This window comes from Saccopteryx leptura, chromosome 6 (genome assembly GCF_036850995.1).
Source record: "Saccopteryx leptura isolate mSacLep1 chromosome 6, mSacLep1_pri_phased_curated, whole genome shotgun sequence".
NCBI lineage: Eukaryota > Metazoa > Chordata > Mammalia > Chiroptera > Emballonuridae > Saccopteryx > Saccopteryx leptura.
Window position 1 is genome coordinate 41,755,370 of NC_089508.1, and position 18,709 is coordinate 41,774,078.

The 18,709-nt window shown below is 38.0% G+C and overlaps 1 protein-coding gene across 10 annotated transcripts in view; it reads right to left on the reverse strand.

Annotated features, from left to right (window-relative positions):
* KIAA0586 (KIAA0586 ortholog) overlaps nucleotides 1-18,709 on the reverse strand; it is a 110,833-nt gene that overhangs the window by 44,628 nt on the left and 47,496 nt on the right. For all 10 annotated transcript variants that reach the window (XM_066341644.1, XM_066341645.1, XM_066341642.1 and 7 more), the window contains 7 exons: nucleotides 17,949-18,148; nucleotides 12,755-12,911; nucleotides 12,137-12,356; nucleotides 10,746-10,981; nucleotides 9,293-9,369; nucleotides 7,273-7,407; nucleotides 2,143-2,308 (listed from right to left, as the gene is read on the reverse strand). In XM_066341644.1, coding sequence (XP_066197741.1) covers nucleotides 2,143-2,308; nucleotides 7,273-7,407; nucleotides 9,293-9,369; nucleotides 10,746-10,981; nucleotides 12,137-12,356; nucleotides 12,755-12,911; nucleotides 17,949-18,148 — 1,191 coding nt within the window. The remainder of the gene's footprint in view (nucleotides 1-2,142; nucleotides 2,309-7,272; nucleotides 7,408-9,292; nucleotides 9,370-10,745; nucleotides 10,982-12,136; nucleotides 12,357-12,754; nucleotides 12,912-17,948; nucleotides 18,149-18,709) is intronic.

Sequence of the window (18,709 nt, forward strand, 5' to 3'; positions counted from 1 at the left end):
TAACAGTTCTGCATAGCCCTGGACAAACAGGTCAGTTAACTAGAACATTATCCTGATACACAAAGGTTATGAGTTCGATCCTGGGTCAGGGCACATACAAGAATCAAATAAATGCTTAAATAAGTGGAATAAGTAGATGTTTCTCTTTCCTTACCTCTCTCTCTAAAAATCAATTTTAAAAAAAAAATCAGTAAAATATTTTTAAAAAAATAAAAAGTCTGCATACCTCCAGAGGTTTCTTCACTTAAGAGAATGCCAGGAATGGAAATGAAAGAATCAGTTAAATAGCTGTTCCTCACTAATTCAAAGATTCTGTATTTGCAAATTCATCTACTTGAAAAATTTAGTTGTACCCCCAAAATCAATATTTTCAGTCATTTTCAAAGTCCTCTGCGGACATGCACAGAGAAGCAGACCTGGATGACTCCACATACACTGTACCAGCTGAGGGTGAACACAGTGAGTGACGCTTTACGATCTTCGCTCTTTTACTATAAACAAGTGTCCTTTTTTACTGTCTTTTAGTGACATGTTTTTCACATTTTTGTATATTTTGTTGGTGATTCTGCTGCTTAAAATGGTCCCCAAACCTAGCGCTAAAGTGCTCTCTAGTGTTCCTAAGTGCAAGAAGGCTGTGCTGGGCCTTATAGAAAAAATATGTGTTAAATAAACTTCGATCAGGCATGAGTTATAGTGCTATTGGCCATTAGTTCAATGTTAACAGATCAACAATATATATTAAAGAAATCATTAAATAGAAACACATACAAAACAAGGTCCTGTATTGACCAACTGACAAAAATGTTTCTAAGATCAGCAGTTCATAGAAACTGAACTGCATTTTCCCTAAGAGCAACAGTGGTACTTGCTAATTCAGCATTCCTGGTGACTCTATAGAACAGTGGTTTTCAACCTTTCTAATGCCGTGACCCCGCAATACAGTTCCTCATGTTGCGGTGACCCCAAACCAAAAAATAATTTTGGTGGCTACTTCATAACTGTAATTTTGCTACAGTTATGATTCGGAATGTAAATACCTGATATGCATTATGTATTTTCTGATGGCTTTAGGCGACCCCGCTGGGGTCGCGACCCCCAGGTTGAGAACCGCTGCTACAGAATGTAAGTACTGCAGATAATGAGAATAAACTATGCTCTTGATCAGTATTCCTTGTTACACTCTTATCCCCAAAGTATTAGAGCAAAAAGTTTCATTAAGGAAGTTCTAAAATGGTCCTGGGTGCACTTCACAATGAGTCAGAAATTAATATAACATAATAAAGAGTGAATTTCTATGGTATTATCTAATTTAACCCTGTCCTACACAAAATCTGTTAGGTCACACTTTTGATGTATTCGATATACTTTTCCAATATATATTAAAATAAATATATCACTATTTAAAAATTTTAAGTGTATATATGCATGTTACCAAAATTATCTCATATTCCACCCACGCAATGGTTCAAGTATCGATAAATGAATCAGTAGAGAAACACTGCTATATATATAGAAAAAGTTGTTACCAAACTTTTTCTTTTTCTTTCTTACTGCACACACGTGAGAGAGAGAGAGACAGAAAGACAGGGACAGACAGACAGGAAGGAAGAGAGATGAGGAGCATCAACTCATAGTTTCAGCACCTTAATTGTTCATTGATTGTTTTCTCATGTGTGTCTTGATCGGGGGGCTCCAGCCAAGTAACTGACCCTTGCTTAAGCCAGTGACCTTGGGCTCAAGTCAGCGACCTTTGGGCTCAAGCCAGTGACCATGGGGTCATATCTATGATCGCACACTCTAGCCAGCCACTCCATGCTCAAGCCAGATGAGCCTGTGCTCAAGCCAGCAACCTCGGGGTTTCAAACCTGGGTCTTCAGTGTCCCAGGCCAACACTCAATACACTGTGCCACCACTTGGTCAGGTGTTACTAAACTTTTCAATTATGAAGACCCTTTTTAATAAAGAAATCATGCAAATCTCCACCTGAAATTAGTTATTCTTTTCTTAGTTCAGATTAGAAACACTACTACAGATTATAACACAAATCACAGTACAGCATTCAGCATGGAAATAGTACAAAAAAGTATGATGGGATTCAAGGTGAAAGAAATGACACATAAAGAAGCAGTATTTTTAGTATACCTGTAATTGTGTTAAATTGCTGAGATAAAGGCTTAAGAGCACATTTCTGATCCCAAGACTCTGCATTAGCAACAGGCTGTTGCTTGTAGACAGGATGTCCCATTAAGTTCTCTGCTGCTGCTGTCAGCCTGAGACTTTGTCCTTTACCCAAAGGGCTTTCCAAGTCCTGTGAAAAGTAGAAACAATTGTTAAAACCATTATATTAAAATCAAGTCAAAAAAGGATATACTTGTCAAACATGTGTGATCCATATCACTTGACTACCTAAAGGTATTGTAGAAAGTGCTTATTAAGTCACATACATGGAAGACAAGGTTAAAAGTCAGTTCAATGAGGCATCTCACCATAGGCTTCCACTTTAATATCTTATATTTTATGAAGTTAAATAACCATTATCTATTTTTCCAACCTTCCAATTAGACACCAATAAAACACAAAAGAAAAATTTTATTATTTAAAACACTAAATGTTGAAACATATTACATAATTATTCACAAAGCTTAAAATTAAAATAGAAAATTTATCTCTCATTCTTCATTAATAAAAATTGTCTAAAGTTGTTAGCATAAATTTTAAACAACCAACAAGGAGACTATACCTTAAATCAGTGGTCCCCAACCTTTTCTGGGCCACAGACTGGTTTAATGTCAGAAAATACTTTCACGGACTGGGCCTTTAGGGTGGGACGGATAAATGTATCACGTGACTGAGATAAGCGTCAAGAGTGAGTCTTAGACGGATGTAGCAGAGGGAATCTGGTCATTTTTTAAAAATAAAACATCGTTCAGACTTAAATATAAATAAAACGGAAATAATATAAGTTATTTATTCTTTCTCTGTGGACCGGTACCAAATGGCCCACGAACCGATACTGGTCCGAGGCCCGGGGGTTGGGAACCACTGCCTTAAATGATATGAAGACTATCCCAATACAAATAATTACATTGTTTATAAGTATGCAGATTAAAGAATACTACTTTAACCATATTTAATAAAGTTCTTTCCTGGGAAAGTATAAAAGTTAAAAAAAATACAAATATATTTCTTTGTAAAATATATGAAATAACAAACTTTAAAAAATAAGACTTCTATTAGACTGGATAAAGAAGATGTGGCACATATACACTATGGAATACTACTCAGCCATAAGAAATGATGACATCAGATCATTTACGGCAAAATGGTGGGATCTTGATAACATTATACGGAGTGAAATAAGTAAATCAGAAAAAAACAAGAACTACATGATTCCATACATTGGTGGAACATAAAAACGAGACTAAGAGACATGGACAAGAGAGTGGTGGTTACCAGGGGTGGGGGGAGGGAGGACGCAGGAGGGAGGGAGGGAGAGTTAGGGGGAGGGGGAGGGGCACAGAGAAAACTAGACAGAGGATGACGGAGGACAATCTGACTCTGGGTGAGGGGTATGCAACATAATTTAATGACAAAATAACCTAGACATGTTTTCTTTGAATATATGTACCCTGAATTATTAATGTCATCCCATTAACATCAATAAAAATTTATTAAAAAAAAAAAAAAAAAAAAAAAAAAAAAAAAAAAAAAAAAAAAAAAAAAAAAAAAAAAAAAAAATAAGACTTCTATTTTATTAAAAATTAGATATCTAATCATTACCACATTTTGTAACTTGGGAGATATTCTAATTAATAAGTTTATTACTCAAGAACTGAATAGGCCCTGGCCAGTTGGCTCAGCGGTAGAGGGTCAACCTGGTGTGTGGAAGTCCTGGGTTCGATTCCCGGCCAGGGCACACAGGAGAAGTGCCCATCTGCTTCTCCACCCTTCCCCCTCTCCTTCCTCTCTCTCTCTCTCTCCTCTCCTCCCACAGCCAAGGCTCCACTGGAGGAAAGTTGGCCCCGGGAGCTGAGAATGGCTCCATAGCCTCCACCTCAAGCACTAGAATGTCTCCGGCTGCAACGAAGCAATGCCCCAGATGGGCAGAGCATCGCCCCCTGATGGGCATGCTGGGTGGATCCCGGTCAGGTGCATGCAGGAGTCTGTCTGACTGCCTCCCCACTTCTAACTTTGGAAAAATACAAAAAAAAAAAAAAACAAAAAAAAAAAAACCTGAATAAAAATTCCAATATCTAAAAGCTCTCCTGTTTCTCATTTAAAAGTTTAATTCCAATGAAGTGGTTTTTTAAAAATATATGAAAGAATCACTTTTGAGTCTTGGATGATACTATTGACTATAAAATAAAATCTACAACTTGCCCTACCTAATTCTTCTCTATGCACTTTTCTTTAGAAACACCAATTGCCTCAACATCCATGAAACAGAAAAGGATAGCCCTGGTTGGTTGCTTCAGTGGGTAAAGTGTTGGCCCAGTGTATGGACATCCTGGGTTCGATTCCTGGTGAGGGCACACAGGAGAAGCAACCATCTGCTTCTCTCCCTCCTTCTCGCTCTCCCTTCTTTCTCTCTTCCCCCCTTGCAGCCAGTGGCTCAGTTGCTTCAAGCATTGGCCCCCAGTGCTGAGGATAGCTCTTTGGTCTAAACATCAGCCTCAGGTGCTAAAAATAGCTCAGCTGATTAAAGCATAGACCCCACACAGGGGTTGCCAGCTAGATCCTGGTTGGGGCACATGTGGGATCCTATCTCACATATCTCCCTTCCTCTCATTTAAAAAAAAGAAGAAAAGGATTGTTTTACAATTAATACAAAACTCTGAAGACTCATGTGCAGTATAGAATCATGACAGATACATTTTCTCTAGAAATTAATTAGAAATATTTCACAGTGCCTATGTTACTGTGCCACTACCACATAAAATGTTGTGCAAAATATACCACCTTTCCTATTTAAATCAATTTGTAACTGCTGACACCTTAGAACACTGTGACCCTACTAAAGACTTAGCTTGCCTATTCACAAAATGCTCTTATAATGTATCATTTTTGTATTATACTCAAAGCTTAGACTCATATAATTCTAAGTTATGCTGTCTGGAATCTATAGTAATTAATGTGCCAGGCTCAACTACATAAATGTACAAACTGCAGTTTTGTCATCAGACTTTTCTTGCTGACCTAAAAGCTCTCTCTGGGCAAGGTTTTTTTTTTAAATCATGTATTTCTGGACAAGGGGTTTTAAGTGCAAAGAAAAGCCACTATTTTCTTACCAAAGCAATATTTTAACATATAAATATATCATTATTAGTAGTTCTTATTACAAACAAAACAAATACTTAATACTTCTGTACACATATGAAAACTGTCACTGCTAATTAGACTGGTAAAAACGTTAAGATTAAGAACACTATGTGTCATAATGGAAAAAAGAGTCTCGTATAGTTAAAAAGCAATTTATTAATATTAACTGAAATTACAACTGTTTATAATTTTTGAACCAGCAAGTCCACCCCTTATTTGATCTAGAAAACTAATTCCTCATAAGTGCAAAAAACTTTTCTTATAATTTGAATAAGAGTTCAACTGAATAAGAATTCTATTGAAAAATCCTTCAATAGAATAAATAATGGTATTCAATATGATAGATTAAAAATATGATAGATCTTCAAAATTTATAGTTAATTTATTTTTATTTATTGATTTTAAAGAGAGGAAGGAGAGAGAGAGAGAGAAGAATATTGAGCTGTTTCTGTATGTGTCCTGACCGGGGATCAAACCGGCAACCTCTGTAATTCAGGACAAAACTCTTAACCAACTGAGCTATCTGGCCAGGGCCTATAGTTAGTTTTAAAACCAGGTTTTGAAGAATAATACATATATACACCTCAAAATTTTACGCAAGTGTGTGCACACATGTGCAAACAGATTCTTAGAAAAAGAGCTGGAGAGACTAAACTTCCCGTTTCTGGGCTCTGGCTTCACCAGGACTTCAAAATGACAAAGGCTGCAAACTCCCCACCCTCAAATCAACCTAAGAGTAACTATGGAAATGAAAGGAAACCAGGGGTTCCGAAAACTATGTAAAAGTAGTGAAAAACCACTGGGAAAGACTGACAGCTAACCTGACCTGGTGTGTGCGGGAAGAAAGGGGCTGCATCCTCGGAGGGGAGGCGGCTGCAGGGGTTTTAGTGAGAGGAATGACGGGAGCGAAGCACGTGCTTCTTCCTCTCAGCAGCCTGACATCATCACCACTTGCCCCTTAGCCACAAAGATCTTGGCAACAACCGTGGCTGAGACACTAGTGGCCCAGAGTAACACCGGAGCACGAAGGCCCTGGGACCATGGGGAGGTAAGTTACAGGTAAAACCTGACCAGGAACACACTGACATTCGTTCCAGCACCCTGTTCCCCTCCAAACCTCAGGACTATATTACAAAACCTCCAAACTCATTCCCGAAACATCTTAATTTATGACTTTCTTGCCCCAAATTATCTTAATAGGCTTCACAGTGCCCACACTTTCTTTTTCCCATGGCATAAAAGGTTCTTTGTGATTATTTGGCTCAACCCACTTTTCCAGACTGGTCTCCCCATCTACAGCTTTAACCACTCTGACACTTTCAACACTTTCTAAATATGTCCTAATCTTTCTTGGCTCTTGTCCCTTAACAAATGCTATTTCAGCTTCTGAAATATCCTTCCCCTTTACTGCTGTCCAGAAAAATCCTATTGGGTCTTTAAAAACCTGTACTAAAATCATATCCTGTATAAAGGGTCATCAAAGTTCAGAGTGTCCATTCCTCAGAGTTCATATATACTAGTAAATACAGCTACATGACTAGTTACTGCAGTGCACAATAATTGTTTAAGCCCTTTGTCCCCTATACAACTGTCAGTTACTAATAGGTAGAAGTCCTGTCTCATCATTTTATCTTTTCCAAGGTTGTGTCTGGCATATAGTAGATTCTCAGTAAATGGCTGTGGAAAGAAAGAATGAATGACTAATCTTCACCAATCACTTCAAAGGGCTTGAGTTTTCAGCTGTAGAACAAGAGGGTTGGAACAATGGCCCAAATTCCTTTTAGCTGTGAAACTGTTTAACTCTATGATTCCAGGTTAAAGTTACTACAAGGATGATCCCTAAATAAGTTGAAGTATTAGAATGCTTTAACTGAAAGTAAGAATATTTTGTAACTTTTTCCGGCATGTAGATCTAACCAAAAAGAATAAAAAGTCATTAAGGTTAAAAAGTACCTCTGAAGGACTGACAGATTGCTGTGAAACTGAAACTGATTCCTGGTTTTGTAGAGAGGAAAAAAATTTTGCATCTCCGGGAAATTTTTTATGGGGCATTATCATTGCTTGTCCTTCACTGGGAGGATCTTCCTCCTAAACAAAATATAAAGGCAATTAATACAACAGAACATTCTATCAAACACCTGCATTTCTCTCAATTTATGATTAACAAAACTTAGTCACCATGAAAATGGTCACATTAGCACTTTATGGAAAGAAGATGAACTCTTTTATTTTCATTTCGTTCGCATTCCCATTCAATTATCTAAAACTCCTCAAATGTAAACAGTAATAGGTATTAAGTAATTTAACTACAATTGAACTGAAGATTTATTATAAAAACACAGAAAAACAAAACCCTGTATCATGTGCCTGAGTTGCAGTGATTCACAAATGCCTTCTATTTTGGCTTGCACGGTCTAATGCAGCACACAATGCAACGCCACAGCTGGGATGAGGCGGAGCTCTGCAGAGCGGCTGCAGCCTTGACGGCGATCAGAAATGAAACCTGCAGAATAGGTGAAGGCGCCCAGAAGCCCTCTGACCACTCTGCCTTTGTGCTGGTCCTGGTACTGGGCTAGGGAGCAGGTAACAGAAAGCCCTCACTGGAACACTGGCTTAGGCTTCCTGTCACCTCAAAATAGAACTGTTCCAAAAATGAGGGGCAGTGTGGGCCTAAAACTCACAGAAACTGGATTGCCTTATAAATACAAATCTTAACATGATTTTAAATTCCATTAATAGTTTTTTAGTTACGTATTTTATTTTTAATGAAATAAAGTTTATTAACTCTGGATTACAAATCTTTATCCCTCAGCCATATACAGATAAATGCCTGTTGGTACATGACTTCAAGTTACTCCCAGTTTTTCAAGATTGTACTTTTTTTTCAGTAAGAGAAAGGGAGATAGAGAGACAGACTCCCGTGTGTGCCCAGACCGTGACCAACCGGCAACCCCCATCTGGGGCTGATGCTCAAATCAACCAAGTTATCCTCAGCGCCCAGGGATGAAGCTTGAACCAATTGAGCCATTGGCTGCGGGAAGGGAAGGGAGAGAGAAGGGGGAGTAGGAGAGGAGGGAGAGAAGCTGACGGTTGTTTCTCTTTTGTGCCCTGACCAGGAATTGAACCCGGGACATCCATATGCAGGGCCGATGCTCTACCCACAGCCAGCTGGCCAGGGCCAAGATTGTACTTCTACATTCAACTTTAATATGAATTTGGAGACTTAGTAAAAATATCAAAATTTAAATTTAGCTTCAAATGTAGAAAAAGAAAGATCTTATAATTTAGTCCTGGCTCAGTTCAGCTATTTACTTTGAACAAACAATATGCTTTGGCACTGTGATAAAGTTCTAAGATTGGATAAAAATGACATGATGACATATTAAGTAGGCCAAATGTTATTGTAATGTTTCTCTGAAAATAAAGATATATCATTTATGACTTCCCTCCACATTATTTTATAAATTATGTCTATAAAAATATAATTTTTAAATGTCATTTTTTTTATAGAGCTAGATAATAACTAGGAACGGTTAGTGCCCCTGGCTCCTATTTCAATATTTTTAAGCCATTGACTGCAATTATTTGTAGCAAAAAGAATTAAAATCATGGTTAGAAAAAAATAACAAATATATTATAAGAGAGCTGGTTTAAATAACTAAGGTACTGCCTAAAATACTGTAAAGGCAACATATTAACGTGACGGTGTGCACTGAGCTAGATTTTCATTACCTAATCACATTAACTGTGTATTTTCAACTACTGGAGCCAAAGAACTTAATTATTTTCTTTTCATTCTCACAACTATAATAACAAAATGTGCAAGAAAACAAATTCCTTTGTGGATATTTTATTAAATTTAATGTTTACAACTCAAATATCTGAGGTAAAAACCAGGATCAACACTAATAAGTCCCTCTAGATAACCTTCATGTCAGTTGTCAGAATTCAGTGTGAGTCAGTCATTTCTTACCATATCATAGACATCAAGCAGAGTACTGGATAAGCTATCATTTAGGTTTGTCACATACAGGCCTCCATCTCCTAAAACTAAATATTAAAATGTAAAAATTTAGAAAAAAGAAGAAACATAAATTTAGTAAGTAATCTGACCATAAAGCCATAGAATATTATATTTACACTTATATACTAAAAATACTGGCAAAGTTCATTAATAATAAATCACAAGTTAATCTCACCTGTTTGTTAAAAATGCACTGTATAACTAAGATGAATTTTTGTTTTACCTAGCAACCTGTCAGAAATTAAAGAGAAGTATAAATATCAACTGTAACTATGAAACTGAGAAAAAAGCACTCCTATACACTACTGATGTAATTAAAACCTGGTTAAAATTACAAACTGATTAACCTTTCTAGAGAACATGTTGGCAATGTATTGCTATTTTATTTTATTTTTATTTTTTGTATCATTATTTTAAAGGTGCATATTTTGAGCCAGCAATTCCACTTCTAGGCATGTATTCTAAAGAAGTTATCAGATAAATTCAAGGACAGTCATTGAAGAGTTAAATATAATCCGGAAACACAAAACAATCAAAACGCCCATCACTGTGTGCTGTTTTAATAGACCACACAGCCATTAAAAAAAAAAAAAAAAAGTGAGGTAGGCCCTGGCCAGTTTGCTCAGCAGTTGAGTGTCAGCCCGGCGTGTGAAAGTCCCAGGTTTGATTCCTGGCTAGGGCACACAGAAGCGCCTATCTGCTTCTCCACCCTTCCCCCTCTCCTTCCTCTCTATCTCTCTCTCCCCTCCCACAGCCCAGGCTCCATTGGAGCAGGGTTGGCCCAGGCACTGAGGATGGCTCCATGACCTCTGCCTCAGGTGCTAGAATGGCTCTGGCCACAGTGAAGCAATGCCCCAGATATGCAGAGCATCGCCCCCTGGTGGGCATGCTGGGTGGATCCCAGTGGGGCGCATGCAGGAGTCTGTCTGACTGCCTCCCCGCTTCTAACTTCAGAAAAATAAAAATAAATTAAAAAAAAAAGTGAGGTAGAGCTATAGGTATTGGTATAGAAAGATGTCCACAATATCTTATTAGGTTAAAAATTTCAGGTTTCAAAACAACATGTATAGTATGATCTTATTTTTAAGGGTAAAAACATATACACATACAAATATATTTAGTTATCTGTATATGCATAATAAATAAAAGATTGGAAGGAAATACCACAAACTATCATTAGTAATGCTAATTCTGGATTTAGGAGGAAGATTTTACTTTCTAAGGTTAAGGTCTAGAATTGTTAACTTGCAGAATCCATATTGTTTTACTATACCATGTTAAATCCTGAAAATTAAGTAAAAAGACTTTAAACAGAAAGGTATTACTTAGGAATTATCAAAATTTAAGTATTAGGAATGATCACAGTCTAACCAGTAAAATCAATTTATACAAGTTAACTTACTCCTGGGAACTGCTTTGTGACCACAGTCAAATATAATCTCTCCCTCAGAGATGGGTCTTTCCGTCTCAGTGCCAGTAACGCTCAGGGTGCTCTCGACTGTCGAGGAATCAGAACTTGGCGTCTGTGAGGGGAACGGGGCCTGGGGGCCCGCAGGAAGCGGCATCAAGGGAGCTGGAACTGGTTGAGCAGGGAAATCCACACTCTCAGGTTCCTCGTCTTTGGCCACAGACATTACACTAAGAAGAAAAAGACATGTTTTGAACTGATTAGGTCACTGAAGGCCGATATTAATTTTGATACGCAAAAACAGATTCAAACACTATGTCTCCTTTAGCAAAATATTTCAATAATCTATAGTATAGGTTCTATACTATTTACTATAATTAATTAACAAGATTTATTCTTCCACCTGACCTGTGAGGGAGCAGTGGATAAAGCATGGACCTGGAGTACTGAGGTCGGGCTTGCCTGGTCGAGGCACATGCAAGAAGCCACTTGAGTTGGTGCTTCCCGTTCCCTCCACCCCGACTTTCTCTTTCTTTCCTCTAAAAATCAATAAAGAAAACCTTAAAAAAAAAAAAAAAAAGCTTCCTTTTATCCAAGATTGTTTTCACACTCTAATAACAGACCATCTTGAAAGTTCTACTACCTACAAAATAAACCTATATGGAGATATATGGTACTATGAAAGTCAACTTGGCATGGTAAATAATGATTCACTCTAGGGAAAACATCATTTTCTATTTTATTAACAATATGATAGTTTTATTTTAATGTCTCCCAAAACATTTGCTTAAAAAAAAATGGGAGGGGCCCTGGTCAGTTGGCTCAGTGGTAGAGCGTCGGCCTGGCGTGTAGAAGTCCCGGGTTCGATTCCCGGCCAGGGCACACAGGAGAAGCGTCCATCTGCTTCTCCACCCCTCCCCCTCTCCTTCCTCTCTGTCTCTCTCTTCCCCTCCCGCAGCCGAGGCTCCATTGGAGCAAAGATGGCCCGGGCGCTGGGGATGGCTCCTTGGCCTCTGCCCCAGGCGCTAGAGTGGCTCTAGGCGTGGCAGAGCGATGCCCCGGAGGGGCAGAGCATCGCCCCCTGGTGGGCAGAGCATTGCCCCCTGGTGGGCGTGCCGGGTGGATCCCGGTCGGGCACATGCAGGAGTCTGTCTGACTGTCTCTCCCGGTTTCTAGCTTCAGAAAAATACAAAAAAAAAAAAAAAAAATGGGAGGTATAAATTCGGTAAAAATTTTAAAAAATTAAAATTTATGAAACTTCTTTATACTTTAAAGTAGCCTGTGGTTTATAAAGCTTCATTGATCATATCTGATGTTTTTAATGGGTGACATCAGTCAACTCAAGAGGAAAGGTACATTACTAAAAGTGACTTTGTTATCTTTACATAGCTCTCCGAGGAAGTTCTTCCTGAAGGGAGTTCGGGTTCTCCTCTTCCAGCGGCAGGTCTCTATCGCCCCATGGCTGAGGAAGCTCCGGGCTTGATATCTTCAATTTCTCAATGGAAATCTCCGACAAGGTTGGGGTGAGAGCAGCTGCCGGAGGAGGTGTAGCAGCAGGGGTAACTGTCGGAGTATGAACAAGTGTGGCAACAGGCATGTCATTTCCTGAAGATTTTTTTAAGAAGAAAATATAAAAGATAAAATAAATGCATAGGAAGGTAAGATATATTGTTTCAGAAATCCTATAACATTCTGGCATAATGGCAATAATAATAACAATAATAATAATGATAATGGCTACTAATGGTAAAATTCCCAAATTAACTTAGTAATTTTGAAAAGACATCACTTTTAACACCGCCTTCTAAGTGTCTATTAGATTACACATTTTTAAAAGTGGCAACCAATTTCTTAGTTTCTGTGCAAGAAAAAATGGTTTACTAAAACTTAATAAGCAACAGGTATGTGTGTACCAACCTATGAGACATTTTATAAAACAAACCATGAAATTTTATTTAATAGTTGCCAAAACGAAAACTGAATTATGGAAATAACATGTGTACCTTTTCCCACAAATACTTCCTTCACAGGAAAAGCTGTATCATGCTCTGAATCACAGGGAGAAGAATCTGGAGTTTGTAGCAGCACTTGCTCCCGCGGAGGTGAAGGTGAGTGAGGAGGAGTGGGCTGTGGAGTAGGCACCGGAGTACACACTCGTGCCTGAAACAAATCAGTAAGATACATGCTGCTTAGAATCACCTAAGCAAAGGGAATTCAGAATAAAATGAGCTCATTCAGAAATTACATGGAATTTAAATGGAAGGGGAAAGAAATGGAGCCCTAAATACCTTGGCTCTCCAACTTCTAAGCCAGGCGTCCCCAAACTGCGGCCCACTGAGGCCATTTATCCCCCCCCCCGCACTTCCGGAAGGGGCACCTCTTTCATTGGTGGTCAGTGAGAGGAGCACTGCATGTGGCGGCCCTCCAACGGTCTGAGGGACAGTGAACTGGCCCCCTTGTAAAAAGTTTGGGGACCCCTGTAAGCTCTTTAGTTTCAAGACTAGCCAATAGATAACCTCAGGCAATTGAAGTAGCTCTGCATCTGAACTAGGCCCCAAGGAAATCTAAGGCTGCCCCTTCTAATGCAGAAGAAGATTAAACAGACACAGCTGAAGATCAAACCCAAACACAACCTGCTGGACCACGTAGAGAAAGAAAGCACTTAAACCAACTGACAAGATATTGAAAATCGGCCTTTTGGCACAAAAGAAAAGAGCTTACAAAAAGCCATGGGAGGATAAGAGGTCGGGGAGATCAAGTAGAGGCAACATGGAGATGGAAAGTACTGGGGAGAAAAAAGGAAACACTTTAAGATCAATTTGTTAAACATAATCATTCAAGTGATTCAAAATTCAAAAGGTACAAAAGGATGATAGTGAAAATTAGGTCCCCCTTCCTAGCTATGTCCTATCTATCTAGTTCCCTTCCCCAGATTTACCAAATATAATCTTGACTTAAGTCATTTCACATGTATAGATTATCCATGGAATTAATTTCAAGAAGTGGGACTGCTCGGTTAAAGGGCTAATTGCATTTTTAATTTGAATACACATTGCCAAATTTCCCACTCTGGGGTTTTCATTTTACATTAACACCAGAAGGTATGATATTTCCCATTTCCCCAAGGTTTGCTAAATAATAGCATTACAAACTTTTAGAGTTACTACTCTGATCAGTAAAAATAAAATTTCAGTGATATTTTTCTTATTATGGGTGAGATTGACCAACTTATATGTATATGTAGATGGGCCACTTGTATTTCCTTTTTTGCATGTAACCTATCTGGATATGTCTTTTCCCCACTTTTCAAATGTATATTTGTCTTTTTATTCTCATTTTAAATGTCTTTATGTAATAGGATGATTAGCCTTTGTTCTATATTATGAATTACAAATTGATATGCAATTTTAAAACCATGAAGCACATTACAAATTCTATACCATTGCTTAGTAATTAGCATATACTTAGCCTTGATTTTCTTTTAAATTTTATTTATTGATTTGAGACAGAGAGGAAAGGAGATGAGAGACAGAAACATTGATCTGTTCCTGTATGTGCGTGCCTTGACCAGGGACCAAAGCCACAACTTTTGCGCACTGGGATGACACTTTACCAACCGAACTATCCCACCAGGGCTAGCCTTGATTTTTATATGAAAGAAATACATCATGGTTTTTTTTCTTGACCACATAAACCTATATCATAAGAGTTCTGTTTTCAAATATAATGTTACTGACTCATCATGAGAGGATTTGAAGGTTTTCTACTAGTACTGGTAATAGATAATGACAAACTATTAGTTAAGTGAATATTTACCAAGTTCCAGGGGTTAGATTTAGCTCTTTTTATATAGCATCATCTCATTGGATCTTTCACAAAATCTTACCATAAAGATATAAATTCTCTTTAAAGATACTTTTAAGATCATGAAGATCTCCTATGTTTTTTTCTAAAAGCTTTATTTCTTACTTTTTACATTGAGATCTATAATCCTTTTTGAATGAATTTTGATGTCTGATGTAAAGGAGAGATCAAGATTCATTTTTTCTATATGCATGGTCAATTTAAATCAGCACCATTGTTGAAAAGGCCACCTCTTTCCCACTACACGGCAGTGTCTGTTTCTATACTGTCTCTTCTGTTCCACTGGTTAATTTATCTATTCTTGCACCAATATAAAATATATCAGTGGTGTGAATTCTCTAGTTTTATTCTTTTTCTTCAGGATTACTGTGACTATTCTAGGTCTTTTATATTTTAATTTAAATTTTGGAATAAATTTTTCAATTTCAAACAAAAATGATCTGTTAAAATTTTGACTGTCATTAGAGTCAATGTATATATATATATCAATTTGGAGAAAACTGACATCTTGATAGTATAAAAAAAAGTAAATTCTCCCCAAATTAAACCCATCAAAATTGGATTAATTCCCATAAAAAATCCCAACAAAATATTTTATGGAACTTGAAAACTAATTTTAGAATATATTTGGAAGGTCAAAAGGCAAACAAAAGACATGACAATTCCTAAGATAAGGAACAAAATGGCACTGGGGAAAGGGAACTCGTCTTCCTAGATATTCAATGAGAAAATTTTGGTAAAGCCATGTTCATTTAAACTCTATTTTACCTCTATTATTCAGATGAAACTATAAAGTAACAGAGATGAAGGTTCAAAGTCAGATCTTCCCAACTCCAAAGTCCATGTGCTTATCAATTACATATACTGCCCATTTATATTGATTATTTTACATGTTCTCGTTCAAACACCATCATGTAAATATATGCAGTATATAGGCAGAAAACAAACCAAAGGTAGCACAGAGGAAACTATAATCCTAACAGAAATCTGTACTGCATGAGTCACCGACAACCTAATAAAGCACAGACCAAAACTATGTACTAAACCTCTGACACACTAATCACACTACACTAATTATGCATTCCCACTTCCTATTCGAATTTTACAGATTTTAGTGTAAATTTATGTTTATACCTCAAATTAGTCAGTTAAAATGTTTCACGTATATAAAATGATGTCTTTGTGTTCTATAGAATTAGAAGTGACAACAAATTTAGAATAAATATTGGTTTGTATAATTTCACGTTGCTACTACGAGGTTCAGGACAAGTCAGCCTAACGTGCATTTGTGGTATGAAGATAGTTTTGAGCTAAAGGCAAGTTTAGCTGCAGGCTCATAAGAAACTTCCTCCCCTCTCTTAATTAAGGGGCCTTACCTATAATAAGAGATTATCATAGGTCAGTGTTTTTCTTTTTGTTTTAAATTTTATTTGTTGATTTTAGAGAGAGCTAGGAACATCAATCTGTTCCTGTATATGCCCTGACCAGCGACTGAACCAGCAACCTCTGCACATCTGGTGATGCTCTAACCAAGCGAGCTATTCAGCCAGGGCATAGGTCAGTTTTTTCTCAACCACCAGTCCACGGAACAGTCCACCAGAAATTGTGTGCCAGTCTGTGAGAGTTAACCACCCTGATATTGTATGAAGATTATAAACCCAATGATCTTAGTTGAATTTGCTTATGCTCAGGATGATTTCTGCCTTAGTGGTCCCGAAATAATTCTATTTTCACTGTCCCCTAAGTGTTAAAAGGTTGAAAACCACTCTCATAGACAACCTCTTTTGACCTATACATATGGCAGGGCAAACTACTCATCACTGAACATGCTCTCCCTGCAATGACCTTGTGAAGCCTCAAGGTGCCTTACCTCATACCTAGCTGGGAACATCATCTCTATCTCATTTTCTTTTTTTTTTTTTTTTTTTTTTGCATTTTTCTGAAGCTGGAAACAGGGAGAGACAGTCAGACAAACTCCCGCATGCGCCCGACCGGGATCCACCCGGCACGCCCACCATGGGGCGACGCTCTGCCCACCAGGGGGCGATGCTCTGCCCATCCTGGGCGTCGCCATGTTGCGACCAGAGCCACTCTAGCGCCTGGGGCAGAGGCCACAGAGCCATCCCCAGCACCTGGGCCATCTTTGCTCCAATGGAGCTTTGGCTGCGGGAGGGGAAGAGAGAGACAGAGAGGAAGGCGCGGCGGAGGGGTGGAGAAGCAAATGGGCGCTTCTCCTATGTGCCCTGGCCGGAATCGAACCCGGGTCCTCCGCACGCTAGGCCAACGCTCTACCGCTGAGCCAACCAGCCAGGGCTCTTTTTTTTTTTAATTTATTTTTTTTAATTTATTCATTTTAGAGAGAAGAGAGAGAGGGAGAGAGAGAGAGAGAGAGAGAGAGAGAGAGAGAGAGACGGGGGGGAGGAGCTGGAAGCATCAACTCCCATATGTGCCTTGACCAGGCAAGCCCAGGGTTTTGAACCGGCGACCTCAGCATTTCCAGGTAGATGCTTTATCCACTGCGCCACCACAGGTCAGGCCTCTATCTCATTTTCTCTTGCTGTCTCTGAACCTCTCACGCATGTGGGGCCTGACTCTCTCATATACGTGAGGTTCCCATGCATATGTATGCATTAAACTTGGTATTTTCTCATTAATCTGTCTTATGTCTATTTGAAAATTAGAACAACAGAAAGAACCTTGAAGATAACAGCCAGTTTCTTTCTCCCTCCACACAGAGGAATATTACTCAGCCATAAAAAAGAATGAAATCTTGCCATTTGCAACAACACAGATAGACTTAGGGGGTATTATGCCAAATGATATGTCAGAGAGAAAAAAATCCTGTATCATTTCACTTATGTGTGGAATCTAAAATATTAAATATTAAACAAATGAGCAAACAAATCAAACAGACTCATAGATACAGAAAAACTGAGAGGGTTGGGTAGTGGGGAGTGAGGGGCATAAAGGTCTTCACCAAAAAAGAGATTAAGAGCTATAATAAACTTATAGTTATAAAATAAATAAGTCACTGGGATGTAAAGTATGGCATAGAGAATACAGTCAATAATATCACAATAACTTTGTACAGTGACAGATGGATAGTAGACTTTTGGGGGTGACAACTTTGTGAGGTGTATAAATGTGAAATCTCACTATGTTACACACCTGAAACAAATATAATTTGCATGTCAAATATACTTCAATTTTAAAAAGCTTTAAATGAAAAAAATAAAAGTTAAAAATAAATAAAATGTGTCCATTTTACTGTTCTTTAATAAATGAATCAAAAATTCCCAAGATCCCAAGTTATAAAAAGAGAGTCACGGCTACCGGCAAGTATGTTTTACTTGTTGGAACATCCCCAGAAGCACTTGCAGCAACAGGATCTTGCTTCTTTGCTTCTCTGTCACCCAGCATGACAGCAATGGTCTCAGCAAGAGCCTCAGTCACAAGATGACTAATCATGTCTGAATTCACAGGAACCCCAGCATCAACAAAGAGCTGGAGGACGCCACCGCTTGTTCCCTCCACTACAAAACGAAAGAATTTCAGTTAGTGCGTAAGAAGCACGTCTGCAGTCCAATCCTTAATTTTTAAAATTTCAGATATGCAAATATATGTGTACAAAGGGGTGGGAGAAGGAATAAAAATGAAAATACAAAATCTATTTATTATGAAAGAGAAAGATGAAAATTTAATAATGAACACTCTCTTAGAAACAAAAAAGGGAAGGAAAACAGAGATAACAAATTACTTATATAAATTCTTTCTGATCATAGAATTAGTAAAGAATAAAAATTCAGTAAAGGATAAAAAGAAATTTAGATCTTCATTAAATCTATCTGAAAACAATTCGCATTTTCAAGAATAGGCCACAGGAAACCCTGTGGTATCTTTGACCAAAACACAAGGACACAGTAACTGTGGGGACCTCAGAGAAACTGTGGCTGCTTTATGAATATGAGGATAAACCTTCCTTCCTTCTAGTTTCAGACACTAACATTATAAGCTATTCGTCCTCGACTTTTATATAGTTTATGTGCTTGATATCAGAAGTTCCATAGGTATACTAATTTTTCAAATAGGCTGTC